General features: G+C 40.2%; 1 protein-coding gene across 5 annotated transcripts in view; it reads left to right on the top strand.

Moving 5' to 3' along the window:
- LOC146491699 (uncharacterized) overlaps window positions 1-13,127 on the top strand; it is a 55,878-nt gene that overhangs the window by 17,476 nt on the left and 25,275 nt on the right. For 2 of the 5 annotated variants that reach the window (XM_085151539.1, XM_085151538.1), the window contains exon 1: window positions 6,991-7,755. The exons of 1 other annotated variant lie outside the window; for it this stretch is intronic. In XM_085151539.1, coding sequence (XP_085007665.1) covers window positions 7,332-7,755 — 424 coding nt within the window. In that variant the 5' untranslated portion in view covers window positions 6,991-7,331. Of the gene's footprint in view, window positions 1-6,988; window positions 7,756-13,127 lie in introns of those variants that run through there. 2 more of the 5 variants (XM_085151536.1, XM_085151537.1) reach the window with 2 other exon arrangements.

Raw genomic sequence — 13,127 nt, 5'->3', positions numbered from 1 at the left:
CTACTCAGCGTAAATTACACACGAACAACATTAAGCTACTCACGCAGAGAAGAACGGCTGCTGCCATCATCATCCGTCATCATTTCTGCTACACTGGCAGGGCTAGGGGCCAGGACTTTCCTCTTCGGGTTTTTGGGGGATGTTGCTAACTCCGGTTCGGATAACAGGCAACCCACCCGCAGTAGATGTGCCCGGTGTGAGGTCTCGCATCAAGCTATCAAATCTTTTTCTCGGCTTTTAACAAAATGCTATACGTCGCCAGGTGTTTCATCAGATTCGAGGAGTTACCACCTTTGCACAGTATCACCTTAAAGCACTTGTTGCAGGCTGCTGAGTTTGCATATTTTGCTGTGAAATACAGCCAGACTTTGACGGCTTCGCTTCGGGCATTTTTAATCTGTAGCTCTGCTCTAAAAGAACGTACGTACCTGGGCCCGCCTACTATCCTTGCAAAGGTAAAATGATTGGCTGGAATCCAAAGTGTATGACAGCTCAGGAAAAAAAAGCACCAAAAAAAAGCACCAAAATAAAGCACCGAAATGTGCGCTGCTTTTCGGTCTGGTTACTACCGTTTATGTCAGAACCGGTGCCATAATGGCACCGGATACCGGTACCCATCCCTAGTAAGGATTTAAAATATATTTTTATATTTATATACAACCTGTAGATCTTTAATAAGGGGGATGTAAAGTAAGTTGGCTCAGCTGTTAATACTTTTAAATGGTTTATGCACAAGTAAGTAAAAAAACATTCACAATACGGAAACACATAACTGTAAAGACGCAAGTTCAGAAATGAAGAAAAGCATGTTGAAGAATTAGTGTAGATATTTAAATATGAACCCTAAACTGTTCTAGAGAAACACGACAACGTACTGTGCAAAATTCTTGAACCACTTCCCGTTACCTCCGTTTAGGAGGTTATGTATTTGGTAGCATTTGCATGTCATTCTGTCTGTAAACATAAAACAAAAAGTTTTAAATGAATTCTGATAAAACTTTCTAGAGGTGTAATTCATGATTTAACAAGTGGAGGCGCTGACTAGTGATGCGCGATACCACTGATTTCCTTTCCGATCCGATACCAAGTAAAATTCGAGGTGGTATCAATGATACTGATCCGATACTGATACTTTGTACAAAAACTTATTTTATTTATTCTATCTTTCATTGTATCTCAAATTATAGCATCATAATGATTACAGGACATCAGATTACTTGTTCTTATTGCTTAATAATGCAGAGTTCATCATATAGAATTAAAAAACTGAAGTTCTGCGCTATTTGAACACGTTGCCTGTCTGCAGCACTAAAGGACTCCGTGAGAGACGTCTGTCTCGCCCTAGCAGCACCTGTCCCTCTCCTCCTCTTCATTTCGCCTCAACATACACTCATCATATTCTGTGATATGATTTATTCTGAGGTGTTTGACGAGGTTATCGGTGTTGCCACAACACCTCACTGTCTTGCCACATTTATCGCAAACCACATCTCAGCTGTTTGTGGAGGTAAAACACGTCCACACATGACTCTGTTTACGCTCAGCCGTTTTTGTGAGTGCACACGTCAAGGGGCTGCAACACATCTATACAGCTGGATTTCGCACATGACTATGAAAGGCGGAAGAGGAAGACAATCCGAATGATATAGTTTCTTTCCACTGTGTTCCTGTTAATGATAAACTACAAATTTACCCTAAATTACTAAAATATCGATATTTTAATATGAGAATCGATTCTAGAACATAATGACTGGTATCGGAGGAATCGATATTTCAGTATCGATCCGCACATCACTAGTGCTGACCTTTTTGCACAGGGCCAGGTAAGTTAGGAAAGCCTTTTGCCTTATTAATGAAATCAGTATTTAGAAACTGCACTTTGTGTTACTCTGGTTATCTTTGTTGAATATTTTGTATTGAAACAAGCAAAGAAATCCTACTTTTCACAGCACTGTAAACTGTATTTCACATTGTATATGTGTGTTTGTGAATGCTTCAATAAATTGCTGCAGCTAGTTACATTTATATTTTCCTAGCAAAGATATAAAGACACAAGAGGTGGCTCTTATTTCATGCACAGCTTGTTAGTTGTGTTATTTCTAGGCAGCAGAGTATTTCAACATAGTTTTTCCAGTTTTAGTGTGATTGGGCAGCACGGCCTATGTTAAACATTGTATTTAAATTTAACAAATAAACAGGTAATAGCAGTTTTTCAAAGCTAGCCTTATAAACAAACATGCAGTTCTGCTTCTAAGAAAGTTTTTTCTTGATTGGAGAGCCCACTGTGACACCCACTGGTGCAAAGCAGGAAGAGGAAGGTGCTGCAACTACTAGTGAGGAGTGACAAAAGAAGCAGAAGCGTGCAGTATCACCATAATGAAGGTCAAATAAAAGCACAGATTCTAAAATGTTGTATGAGTAGTAGAAGAGAAACAATATTTCTGTACAAACTCCAGTGTTTTCCTTCAGTTTTCTTGATCTTTCACAATGTGTTAAAACATAGTCCAGTATCTGGTCTATTCAATTCAATTTTAGCTTATTTTATTTATATAGCTCCAAATCACAACAACAGTTGCCTCAAGGTGCTTTATATTGTAAGATAAAGAGAAAACCCCAATATGGCACCCTATGAAGAAGGGCTTTGGCAACAGTGTCAAGGAAAAAAGTCCTTTAAACAGGAAGAAACCTCCAGCAAAGACACACTGTGGAAGAGAGCTAGAGATCTGATAGCAGTCTGATTGCAAAGTGCTCCAATGGGGTGATACGGTAGTATGAGGTCGTTAAGATAAATGGGGACTGATTATTCAAGACCTTGTATGTGATTTGAAGGATTCCAAATTTGACTCGAAGGTTAACAGGGAGCCAATGAAGAGAAGCCAACAGAATTGAGATTGTGAGCAGAATGAGCAGCACATTAGCTGGTCATTTAACAGCATTTTACAAAGCAGTCTGGTCATGGCTCTTAAATGTCATTTTATGGCTGTAAATTTGACATCTAGGATTTTTGGATGGTCAGACTGATAAAATCAGACACTTGGAGACACCAGGTTTTCTTAGATTTTGTTGGCCTAATGATCAATTAATAGCCTTAATTACAGCACCATTAGTTTGGCAGTACAAACAGGAGCCCCTTAATGAGGCGGATTAGCAGATTATAATCTCTTCTGTTGCTGGTCTGCTCAGGAAAATAGGAAGATAAAGTAGTTAATGATGCATTAAAGAAAGCAAAGTTTCACCAGAGTAAACTCCAGTGACTCTAATCTTCCTCAGCACTGTTCTTTAGCAGCAGTTATGTTGCATGAATGAACAAATGATGGGGATAAGGCAGCGTGTCATGCAGCGTGGGTGTGGGAGGTCCACCAGCTGGAATGTGTAACAGCTGGTTGTCCGAGTTTGGCAGATGCTGGATGATGAGGGGACTCTGGGCCATGTGGAGGAGGAGGAGGAAGAAGAGGAGGAAAGGGAGGAGGAGGAGTGTTGGTGGAGAGGAATCCTTTTGCCCCAATCGCCCGTCTGTGAGAACCTGGAAGGAGTGCTTTTTCCGAGGATTTTCTCCGATGAGGCAATGGAGTCGGTCTCTCGGGAGGGCAGCTGCTGTCTCTCATTCATCCCTCACATTGCTGCTCAGCCTCTCTCCAGCTGCGTTCACGCTGTTTATCTGATTATGTTCCTCCCAAAGCTTCAGAAAGTAGACTTGGTGGTTTAAGTTTTGGTTACTGTAGTTACCAAAAATTAAAACAGAGGCATAAATCAGACATCTACACACACCGAAGCCATCGGCGCCGTGTGACTGAACCGCCCTTGTTTTCCCTTTTCTTCCTGAGAGATGAGATAATTTCTCTTGCTCTGTTACTCACCGTGCCCTTGATATTCTCACCATTTTAGCCTGTCAGCTGCTGTGCTCAGTTTTCCCACCTTTTTCCTCCTTTTGTCCCTTTTCCCCACTTTCCCCCCAAATCATGCAAAGTAGAAGTACAACAATCTTTTACTTAAAAGTAGAAAAGTTTTTAAAATACTGCATGAACAGTATGAATCCTTGCGTGAAATGCTTCCATTGTTATAACTCTGCTGTTACAGTGTGCTGTCCTTGCTTGTACTGTTGCATAGTTTAGTGTACTGATCTGAACCTGGGGGCCACGGGGTAATCGGAGTACCGAGTACTTCTTAACTTTCTCTAGTAGTTGGTTTGGAAATGTAGCTAAAGTTTTGTTTGAATAAAAACATAAGAAAAGGAAAAAGTAACACATTCAGATGTGTATTTTGTATTTTTATGTTGTTTAAAAATCAAAAATATGAGCTAAGCAAAGTAATGAATTACAGAAAACAAAAAATAAATCCTCGGGCAAATTTTCCTTTTTTTGTTCCCTTTGTGTGTTTGTTTACATTAGTAAATCTTAAATTTAAATTTTAAATTTAAAGTAGGAAATAGTGGACATTTGGAAGCTAGAGGGCACCATTCACACCATATTAAAAAATATTATTTTTACTCTTAAGATGAGTTTTTATTGACTGTTTACTTCCCTTTGCACTCACTTGCTTCGACAAAATCTGTTTGGTACGATCAACAAGGGTTTAAGGGTTTTGAAGATTTAATTTTCATGGGTGACTCAGAAACTCAGAGAAGACTTGAAGATAAACTGTGTTGCAGGCATAAAATATACTTCAACTGAAAGGGGTCATTTCTCAGAGCTGTGCTGACTGTAACAATAAAATGAAATGATTTGTGTCCACAAACTTGACCAGATTACTTTTGCTTTGCCATGAGAGGGACTGAAATGTGCAGAAGCTGAAAACAAGTGTATTTTTGCGTGATTGTGAAGTTTAATGCTCAAACTTATGAGCTAACGCTGCCATCTCGTCTTCAATTATTGATTCATTTGTTTATTTTAAAAATTTCAAAACACAAGGAAACAAAACACTGTCAACTGTCATTATCACTTTAACATGAGGATATCTGCACATCTGTAGTGTCACCAGATATGCTGTCATAAACAATTAAAAAAGGACAAATATGAACAGATTAAAGATATTCACAAAACATAATTTTGGCCTGTTATTTTTATATCTTAACTTAAGCTTCTCTGTAACAAAAACATATTTTTTAAGATTGAAGCAAAAGTTTCTGTAATGATAACTGTCGAGTTATGTACAAGCGCAGTTCCAAAAAAGTTGGGACTCAAAAATGTAAATAAAATCAGAATACAGTGACTTGCAAATGTCATAAATCGAAATTTTATTAACATTAGAGTATAGAAAAATATTAAGACATTTTACTATTTAACCCTTTCATGTATGAATTATGACATCTTTAGGCATGAAAAGATGAATAAAAATACTTAAGTAAAAGATCCTGATTGAGGTTGTCATAATTCATGCATGCCAGGGTTAAATAACAATAATTAAACACATCATACATCTATAGTAGCATTAAACAACCAGTGGGTGGCAGGGTATGGAGTGACACATCACTGTCCAATGTAGTGGTTTATGTGCAAGTATACCATCAGCACTGACACAAATACAAGAAAACAGACTTTGAATAGCTGTCCACTGTAGTGACCACTATGCATGAAAGGGTTAAATGAAAATACTCGTTCATATTGTATTTGATGAAAACAACACATCTGAAAAAGGTTGGGCCTTGTTTACCGCTGAGTAGCATACTGCCATCTTTTAACAACAGTCTGTAAACGTCAAGGAGCTGAAGGAGAAGAGCCGACGGACTTTTGGAAGAGGAATGGTGTCATATTTTTCCTCTCATGATGCTCCGAATGGGTCCAGTTGCCTTACTGGTCTGCAACTGGACTCTTAATCTGTGCTGCTGTAACAGATGTAGTATGCAGTTTAGCACTGTATAGCTGGAATATGTGAGACTTTCCCTTAAAAAGACGTTGTCTGGATGGGACCATATGCTGCTCTAAAACCTGTATATACCTTTAAGCATTGATGGCGCCCAGGTGTTCAAACTGCCAATCCCACAGGCGCTGATCCTCCTCCACACCTTCAGAGATTCAGGCTTTTGAACTGAGCATTGATAACCGATTTTAAACACAGGTTTTGGAGAGTGGTGAAACTCTGCCTCTCTTAAGTTGTTCTTTTTGTACCCAATCATCTGAGCTGTTGCTAAGTAACCCAATTAGCTGCACAATGTTCCTGCAATAGTTTCTTTTTAGTACCACTCACTTGTCCACTGTAAATATTTCATGTTTTCTGTGTACTATTGTGAATGAAATATGGCTTAAAGAGATTTGGAAATAAGTGCACACTGACCCAGCTTTTTTTTAAGAGTCGTACATATTTTGGAAGGATTTTTGGCATCTCAGCTGCTGGAAATGACTTTAGGAGTCATTTCTTTGCACTGAAGACACAGTTTAGTTTTCTGCAGCTGCTTAGAGTTACCATTCTTGTGCCTATGTGGTAAAAAAAAACAATATAAAGACTGTAACCAGTTAGTGCAGTTTTGCGTAAAGACTCGAAGCAGCAGGAAACAGCGAGCCTCGTCCTTTTAAAAATTTTAATAAGTGCACACTGACCCAGCTTTTTTTTAAGAGTCGTACATATTTTGGAAGGATTTTTGGCATCTCAGCTGCTGGAAATGACTTTAGGAGTCATTTCTTTGCACTGAAGACACAGTTTAGTTTTCTGCAGCTGCTTAGAGTTACCATTCTTGTGCCTATGTGGTAAAAAAAAACAATATAAAGACTGTAACCAGTTAGTGCAGTTTTGCGTAAAGACTCGAAGCAGCAGGAAACAGCGAGCCTCGTCCTTTTAAAAATTTTAAAATAGAATTAGTAGGATCTCTGCTTAAGTTTTTAACGTAACCTGTGATTATGCTTTATTAAATTGTGGTTAAATAATTATTGCCTATAAAGTAATATTTACTATTTTCTTTGGTTAATTTACTTATTTACTTTTATTTAATTGCATTTATTCAGTCCTGCTCACCAATAAAATGAGCTTTTCCTTTAGAGTGTGAACTAAACCTTTTTTTTTATGATCTGCAGTGCATTTATGAAAACTCCATATTTCTGCAGAGGACTCATCTGTCTAGGCCGGGTGTGCCTATGTGGTAAAAAGCATGCCTGTATGCTTTCTAAGGAGACCCACAGGATTCACGCAGGGGAGGAGTTTTAGTGTATTTGAGCCCTTTTTTTTTTTTTGGAGGGAGTTTGCACTGGGAGCTCAGTGGGGAGGGTCCCAGAGTAGTTTTTATGCCTCTGCTTTCATTCACTGGTTGCTCAGTGGCCCTTGATCAGCCTCGATTTAACTGCTGCCCGGCTGGCTAACAGGTGGTGCTTTGAGGAATCAGCACTGGTGCAACAGCCAGCACCATGTGGAGGAGGCTCCAGACTGCAACGCTGCTCCTCATCCTCTGCTCCGGGAGCCTGGAGGCCTGGTTCTGGAGAACCACGGATGAAGAAACAAAGACAGAAGCGGTTACGTTTGATGCTACCACTTTAACCACTCACACTGTGGCAATGATCACCAGTACAAAGCAGGTGGAGGAAGGTGCTACTACTACTACTACCAGCAGTGTAATGATGGAGGAGGACGGTTCTACTAAGACTGCCGCTGGTGCAAAGGTGGAGGAAGAAGAGGAGGATGACAACTTGTCCGGGGTTGGGGAAGAAATCATCAGCGTGGCCACAGGCATCCGTAAGTTTGTCGAGGCGTGGGATGCGACCACGACCACCTGGACTGTTAGTGCCGGCCTGACGGAGAAGACGGAGAAGTCTGACGTGACGATGAAGCCAGGCAGGTTCTCGGGGGAGAGGGTGGAGGAAGGGTCTGGGGGTGGGGAAAGGGAAGGGGGTGGATTTGAGTCAGACGTGACGATTAGAGGTGGCATTTCTAAATTGAATGGCCCACTCTGTCTCCCCGCGCCCTCTGATTGGCCCGTTTGCAGACAGCCACGCCTTTTCTCGTTGCCCAACTTTTTCAACCACACCTCAGTGGAGGAGGTGGGGGCGGTCCTACAGGAGTGGGTGTGGCTCACAAAAGCAGAATGTCACCACAGCGCAGAGCTATTCCTCTGCCTCCTCCTGACTCCCAGGTGTCCATCCCCCGTCTCTTACCTGCCCTGCCGCAGCTTCTGCCACACACTGCAAGACAGCTGCTGGGCGTTCCTGGAAAACGGGCGTCTCCCAGTGGAGTGTGACCTGCTGCCTGAAAGAGCTCATGAGCCCGGGCGTCCGGTGTGCATGTCAGTTAGTAACTGGAAAGGTAACCACGGCGGGTTAGAATGTATCCTGTGTGACGATACATTTTGAATCCGGAGCGTCTATGTGTGTTTGTTTTGGTGTCCAGCTGCATCATTGTCTTTGCCCATCACATGATTCACTTTAAATGTGATTTTGCATGTTTTTACCATTTTAATGTGATCATATAGAGCCCATAAAGTACTCTGGCTCATGTGACTACAGGTGCTATACATTACAGTTTCACATATATTTGACCCCCTACCATGAAACCACTGGTGGGTTTGTTTTATTAGAGGAAGATAATGACCCTCACATTTACTGGGGTTCCAGCTAATGATTTTTTTATTTTTATTTTGTTGCTTGTAAGAAATTTCAATTTTCCAAATCACAGGATAAAATTATTAAATGTCTTTTTTTTTAATCCAGAACCCCAAATATATGAATTATTATAATGTAAGGCTGTAAATTCACAAGTTTTAGAAACCATCATCATCACTTTTTAAAAAATCTAGGATCAAATTACTGAAGTATAGTCAATAAAGTATTCTGTTTTGGATATTGTCACAATTAATGCACAAGAGCATTCGTCATCTTTAAAAAAAAACAAAACTGTTATATTCTGGTGCCTACATTACCCATAATGCAACATCAGTTTGCTTTAGAAGATCAGGTGTAGTAAGTTGCAACTATGTAGCTCACAGTCTCAAGCAGGGTTCAGTTCGGGCTTCACAGTCTTCACACGTCTCTTTCTGAGGTCACAAAGGGCTTTAGTCAACTTTCTTACATCCAGATTATTATCAAAGTAAACTTTAAGTGCAGTTCCATTTGATCAGTAGTATATCAAAAATGAATGAAGGCATCATATTCACTGTAATAAATATCGAAATTCTGTCATACAGAGGACCCAGAGTACCAAAAAAAGGTTTATCATATGATCAATTATTTGGCGGTTAGTTAATCAAGTTAGGTATGTGAGGTGCTAATGTTTTTGGTATATTTTATATTTATCCAAAAACACCCCAAAACATATCTAAATGTAAATAATAATAATTAATTATTAACCCTTTAACACCTACCATAGAACCAACTGTTTCCAGCAGTGCAATTTGAGTTCTAAGCATCCCAGAAACTATAAATAAAAGCATAAACTCAAACACAACTTTTAAAAACACCAGTGTAGGCTTATAAAGCCCCGAAAGTAAAAAACTACATGCGAAAATGACGTCACTTCTGGTTTCAGGCAGGTAATGGCGGACATGCAATAGTTCGCGCTGACGTCTGTTCCAACGTAGGACGTGTTATGAACAGCTGATCAGATCGGCAAAGCGTGCTTCTGGAATATTATGTTTTTGTTATATTAAGTGCTTTTTGTGCAATTTTTGCAAAGCTATATGTGGAAGGAAACCGTGACTTAGGACAAGTTAATGGCATAAGATGTAAGTACAACTCCTCTGGTTTCAAAGGTTTTTTTGCAGTTTGCAAAGAAAATTATTGTTCTAGCTTACGTGGTTCCAGTTCTACAGGGATTTAAAAATAGTTACGCAAAACGGAGCGTGCCCGCTCCGACCGGTTTTAAAGGGTTAATATACTGGTAAAAATCAACTGAGTAACTACTAACACACATAAACACTGTATATATTGTATGTATGTACACTGTATGTATTCAGTATACACTGTCATATAGCTGACACATGTTGCCTACATAATTTAAAAATATAGATGATTATCTTTATTTTTCATTTTCTAATTTTTAATGTATTATTTAGGCGGTTTTGGTCCTCTGTATTTTAAAGTCAGAAAAATCTTGCAATTTGGAAGATGGGTTTGATTAATGTTAAATACACACTTTTTGTAAATCAATGGTCAAAACATGCAAAAACATTGATGTTGGAACTGCTGAAGTGGCTGTGGTGTCACTTTCTCCCCTGACGCATGATAAAACACCTGAGTTCACGCTGTTGTCGCCAGGCTGCATGCAGCAGTTCATGTTGTTGTCTCCTGCAAACGAGGCATTTTTAATGCGTAGAGTCAGTAGCAGTCAGCAGCGGCATGCCTGCTATTTGTTTGATGGTAGCTGGTTAGAAACTTTTGCAGTGAGTATAAACCCTGACAAATATATCAGAGGCTCTTGTTCAGCCTTTTAATGTCTTAATGAATTTAGCAGCACATGTCATTGGCTGGACATTCCTGGGGTTTTTTAAATTAAAACTTGACCTCTGCCACATGAAAACCTTCTTCATTGTGTGTTTCCTGTGGGAATGCTTACTGCAAATGTTTGAATGACCTTTACAACAACTTGTGGCTTTAAAACACCAACACAGCTATGTTTCACCACACAGCAGACTCCTGAATCTGCACTGCAGTACGTTTTGGAGACTTTGGTTTATGCATGCAGCCAAGCTTTTGCACTGTTTTTGCTCGGTTTTTGTACGGGTTATAACACGTCCCTGTGGTTGTCAGTCAAACTGTTTATTGCCTGTGATTTTCCAAACACCTGCACAAGGAATGACAAAAGGGTTAAGGGAGCCTACATTTGATCAAAAGCACTCAGTATAAGCTCTCAGTCGTGATGTTGTCTTTACATTTAGATGTAGGTTGGTTTCTCACAGCAGGCAGTAATCCTTCTATTCCTCCCATCACATCCTACTCCTGCATGCCAGCCATGCTTTTCTGTCTCGAGTTATTGTGTCATCATTTCTAATCAGCTGGTGTGTTATGTAGATTTACAGATGGATGGCGTTTTATAGTTTCCCAGATGGAGAGGAAACAATCAGGCTGTCTGTGGTGGCAGTGGCGGTGGAAGTGGGGAGAAGCTTGTGGAAGGTATTTTTGATAACCGCTGTGGGTGGGAAAATGGTCTGCTCCGAGAGATTGAGTGTGACGATTGTGCGGTCGGTTTGGGAGAAAGGGCGGCGGTCTTGCGGTCGGTAACAAGAGAGCGTTGTGATGGGATGAGACGGGGAGGCTTGCAGTCTCTGCCAGGAGGGCAGAGGGCACGACAGTCACCCACCCTTTCACCCAATCACACTTGATGGAATGCAGTCGAGTGTTTGGGACACCAGAAGATGAGCAGAGATTCAAAACGAGGCACAAGTATGAGAAAGACTTTTTTGTGAGTGGGGAAATACTGGGTCTTCAACTTGGAAGCAATTTAAATGCATTTTGGACCATTTATGTGTCATTTATAGTGTCTCAAACTGACACTGAGTCACTTCCATTTGTTTAAAGTTCATCTTTTTCCAGCTGATGCTGAGGTTCAAGAGGCCACGCCCACCCTGGAGGGCCTCTGGGTTCCCCTGCTGCATGGTTAGTGCTCAGAGACGGCAGTTTAATGAGCCGGTTGTGAGCTGCTTGTTTATCATTATTTCTCCTTTGCTGCTGATTGGTTCCCTTATTAGTTCCCAAAAAAACACAAACTGTCTTCAGTCCATAAAAATAAAAAGTAGTGCCACCAGCAGTCCAAGCTTTAAGCTTTCAACATCACTGAAAAGAAAAGCAAAAAACTTTTAAGTGGCCTGAAAGATCAGTCTTTGCTATTTGCTTTCACGCTACGCTGTTGGCGACCAGCTGAAGAATACGACAAATTGACAGATGACTTGGCAGTAAATACATTAGAGAAAGGGTGTCAAACATAAGGCCCGGGGGTCAAAATCGTCCCGGCAAAGACTCCCCTCATGTAATTAACCATTAAATGACAGATAATGCATAAAAATGTTTTGAATGGGTTTTTTTTATATATTAACAAATAAAACCTTGGAGTGTGGGAGTCTGTTAGAGAAGGAAACTGGAAACAGTCTGCAGGTAACTGTTAGAAGCAACAAGCTGTCAAAAATGTATTAGAGCAGTTTGCTTTATCAAATTATATTTTCTCAGTTTTCAGATCTGTTTTGTAATAATTTCCTAGCTTTGCCTTCCAGCACATTGTTTTTCTGCACTTTTTCCTCTTTTTAAAAGTCAGATTTGGTGCTTTTATTGAATCCAGTTTTCAGTACATTCATTCTGTGTGTCATTCATTTTTGCCCTACTTCATGCATTTAACACATGTATCACGACAGCAACGGTTAACGTTTGACCCTGTAGCAAATTGGAGAGTAAGAGGGCTAGCACAGACTTATATAAAAACAATGAAATATGGTCCTGTTAGCAAAACGGATGATGAAATAAATAAATCATGCATTTCGACATGTGCTGCAGGCTAAATTTATGAACCAGTGGTACCCGTCACCGTTCATACTTCTCAAATTCTTCACATAAACAAATTTTTTTTGGAGGGCAGCCAAAAACCCGAGCTTTTCAGCTCTTCTGCCTCTTCAAGGAGGAAGATGTGAACAAAAAGAAGAATCCAGCTGATGTCATCTGAGCTGCACCGATCCCCCCTCAATCAACTTTAAGTGGCTCTGGGCTCTGGGCTGATTCAGACGTGGATTAGAGTCTGAGCGGGGATCAGAGGCTGGGTGAAGGTGTCACAGGCTCCATTTGAAGTGTTAACTGATGCCACAGCCGAGACTCAGTGCAATTAACAGCCCGAGTCTCAGGCCAGCTGTGTAAATGAAGTGTTTGGTGTGTTTTACAATAAAGAGTCCTGGGTTTTATTCTTACCCACGTCCTCAATTCTCCAAATCAAGACCTGCAGATTTCTGCTGCAGATATATTAAGATCTGCTTTGGGAATACCAGGACAATGGCATAATATTCCTCATGCAAAACACTGAAATTACTGAAATTGTTCAGACACAGTAGATGCTTTGGTGTAGTTATTGAAGGCAGATTGAGTTGCTTTTGCAAGTAAAGGACATTTCAGGTCAAGCAGAAGAATGAGGGTGTAGTTTCCTACATTTTTCTCTATTTTAGGCCACTTTAACCATCACATGCTTGCATTACTTTGTCCGTTGTACTTAGTAATTTAAGCACACAGTGTGGTTACATT

This window comes from Neolamprologus multifasciatus, chromosome 23 (assembly GCF_963576455.1).
Source record: "Neolamprologus multifasciatus chromosome 23, fNeoMul1.2, whole genome shotgun sequence".
Taxonomy (NCBI): Eukaryota; Metazoa; Chordata; class Actinopteri; order Cichliformes; family Cichlidae; genus Neolamprologus; species Neolamprologus multifasciatus.
Note: the sequence above shows the minus strand (reverse complement) of the source record. Positions and strands in the feature narration are given on the sequence as shown.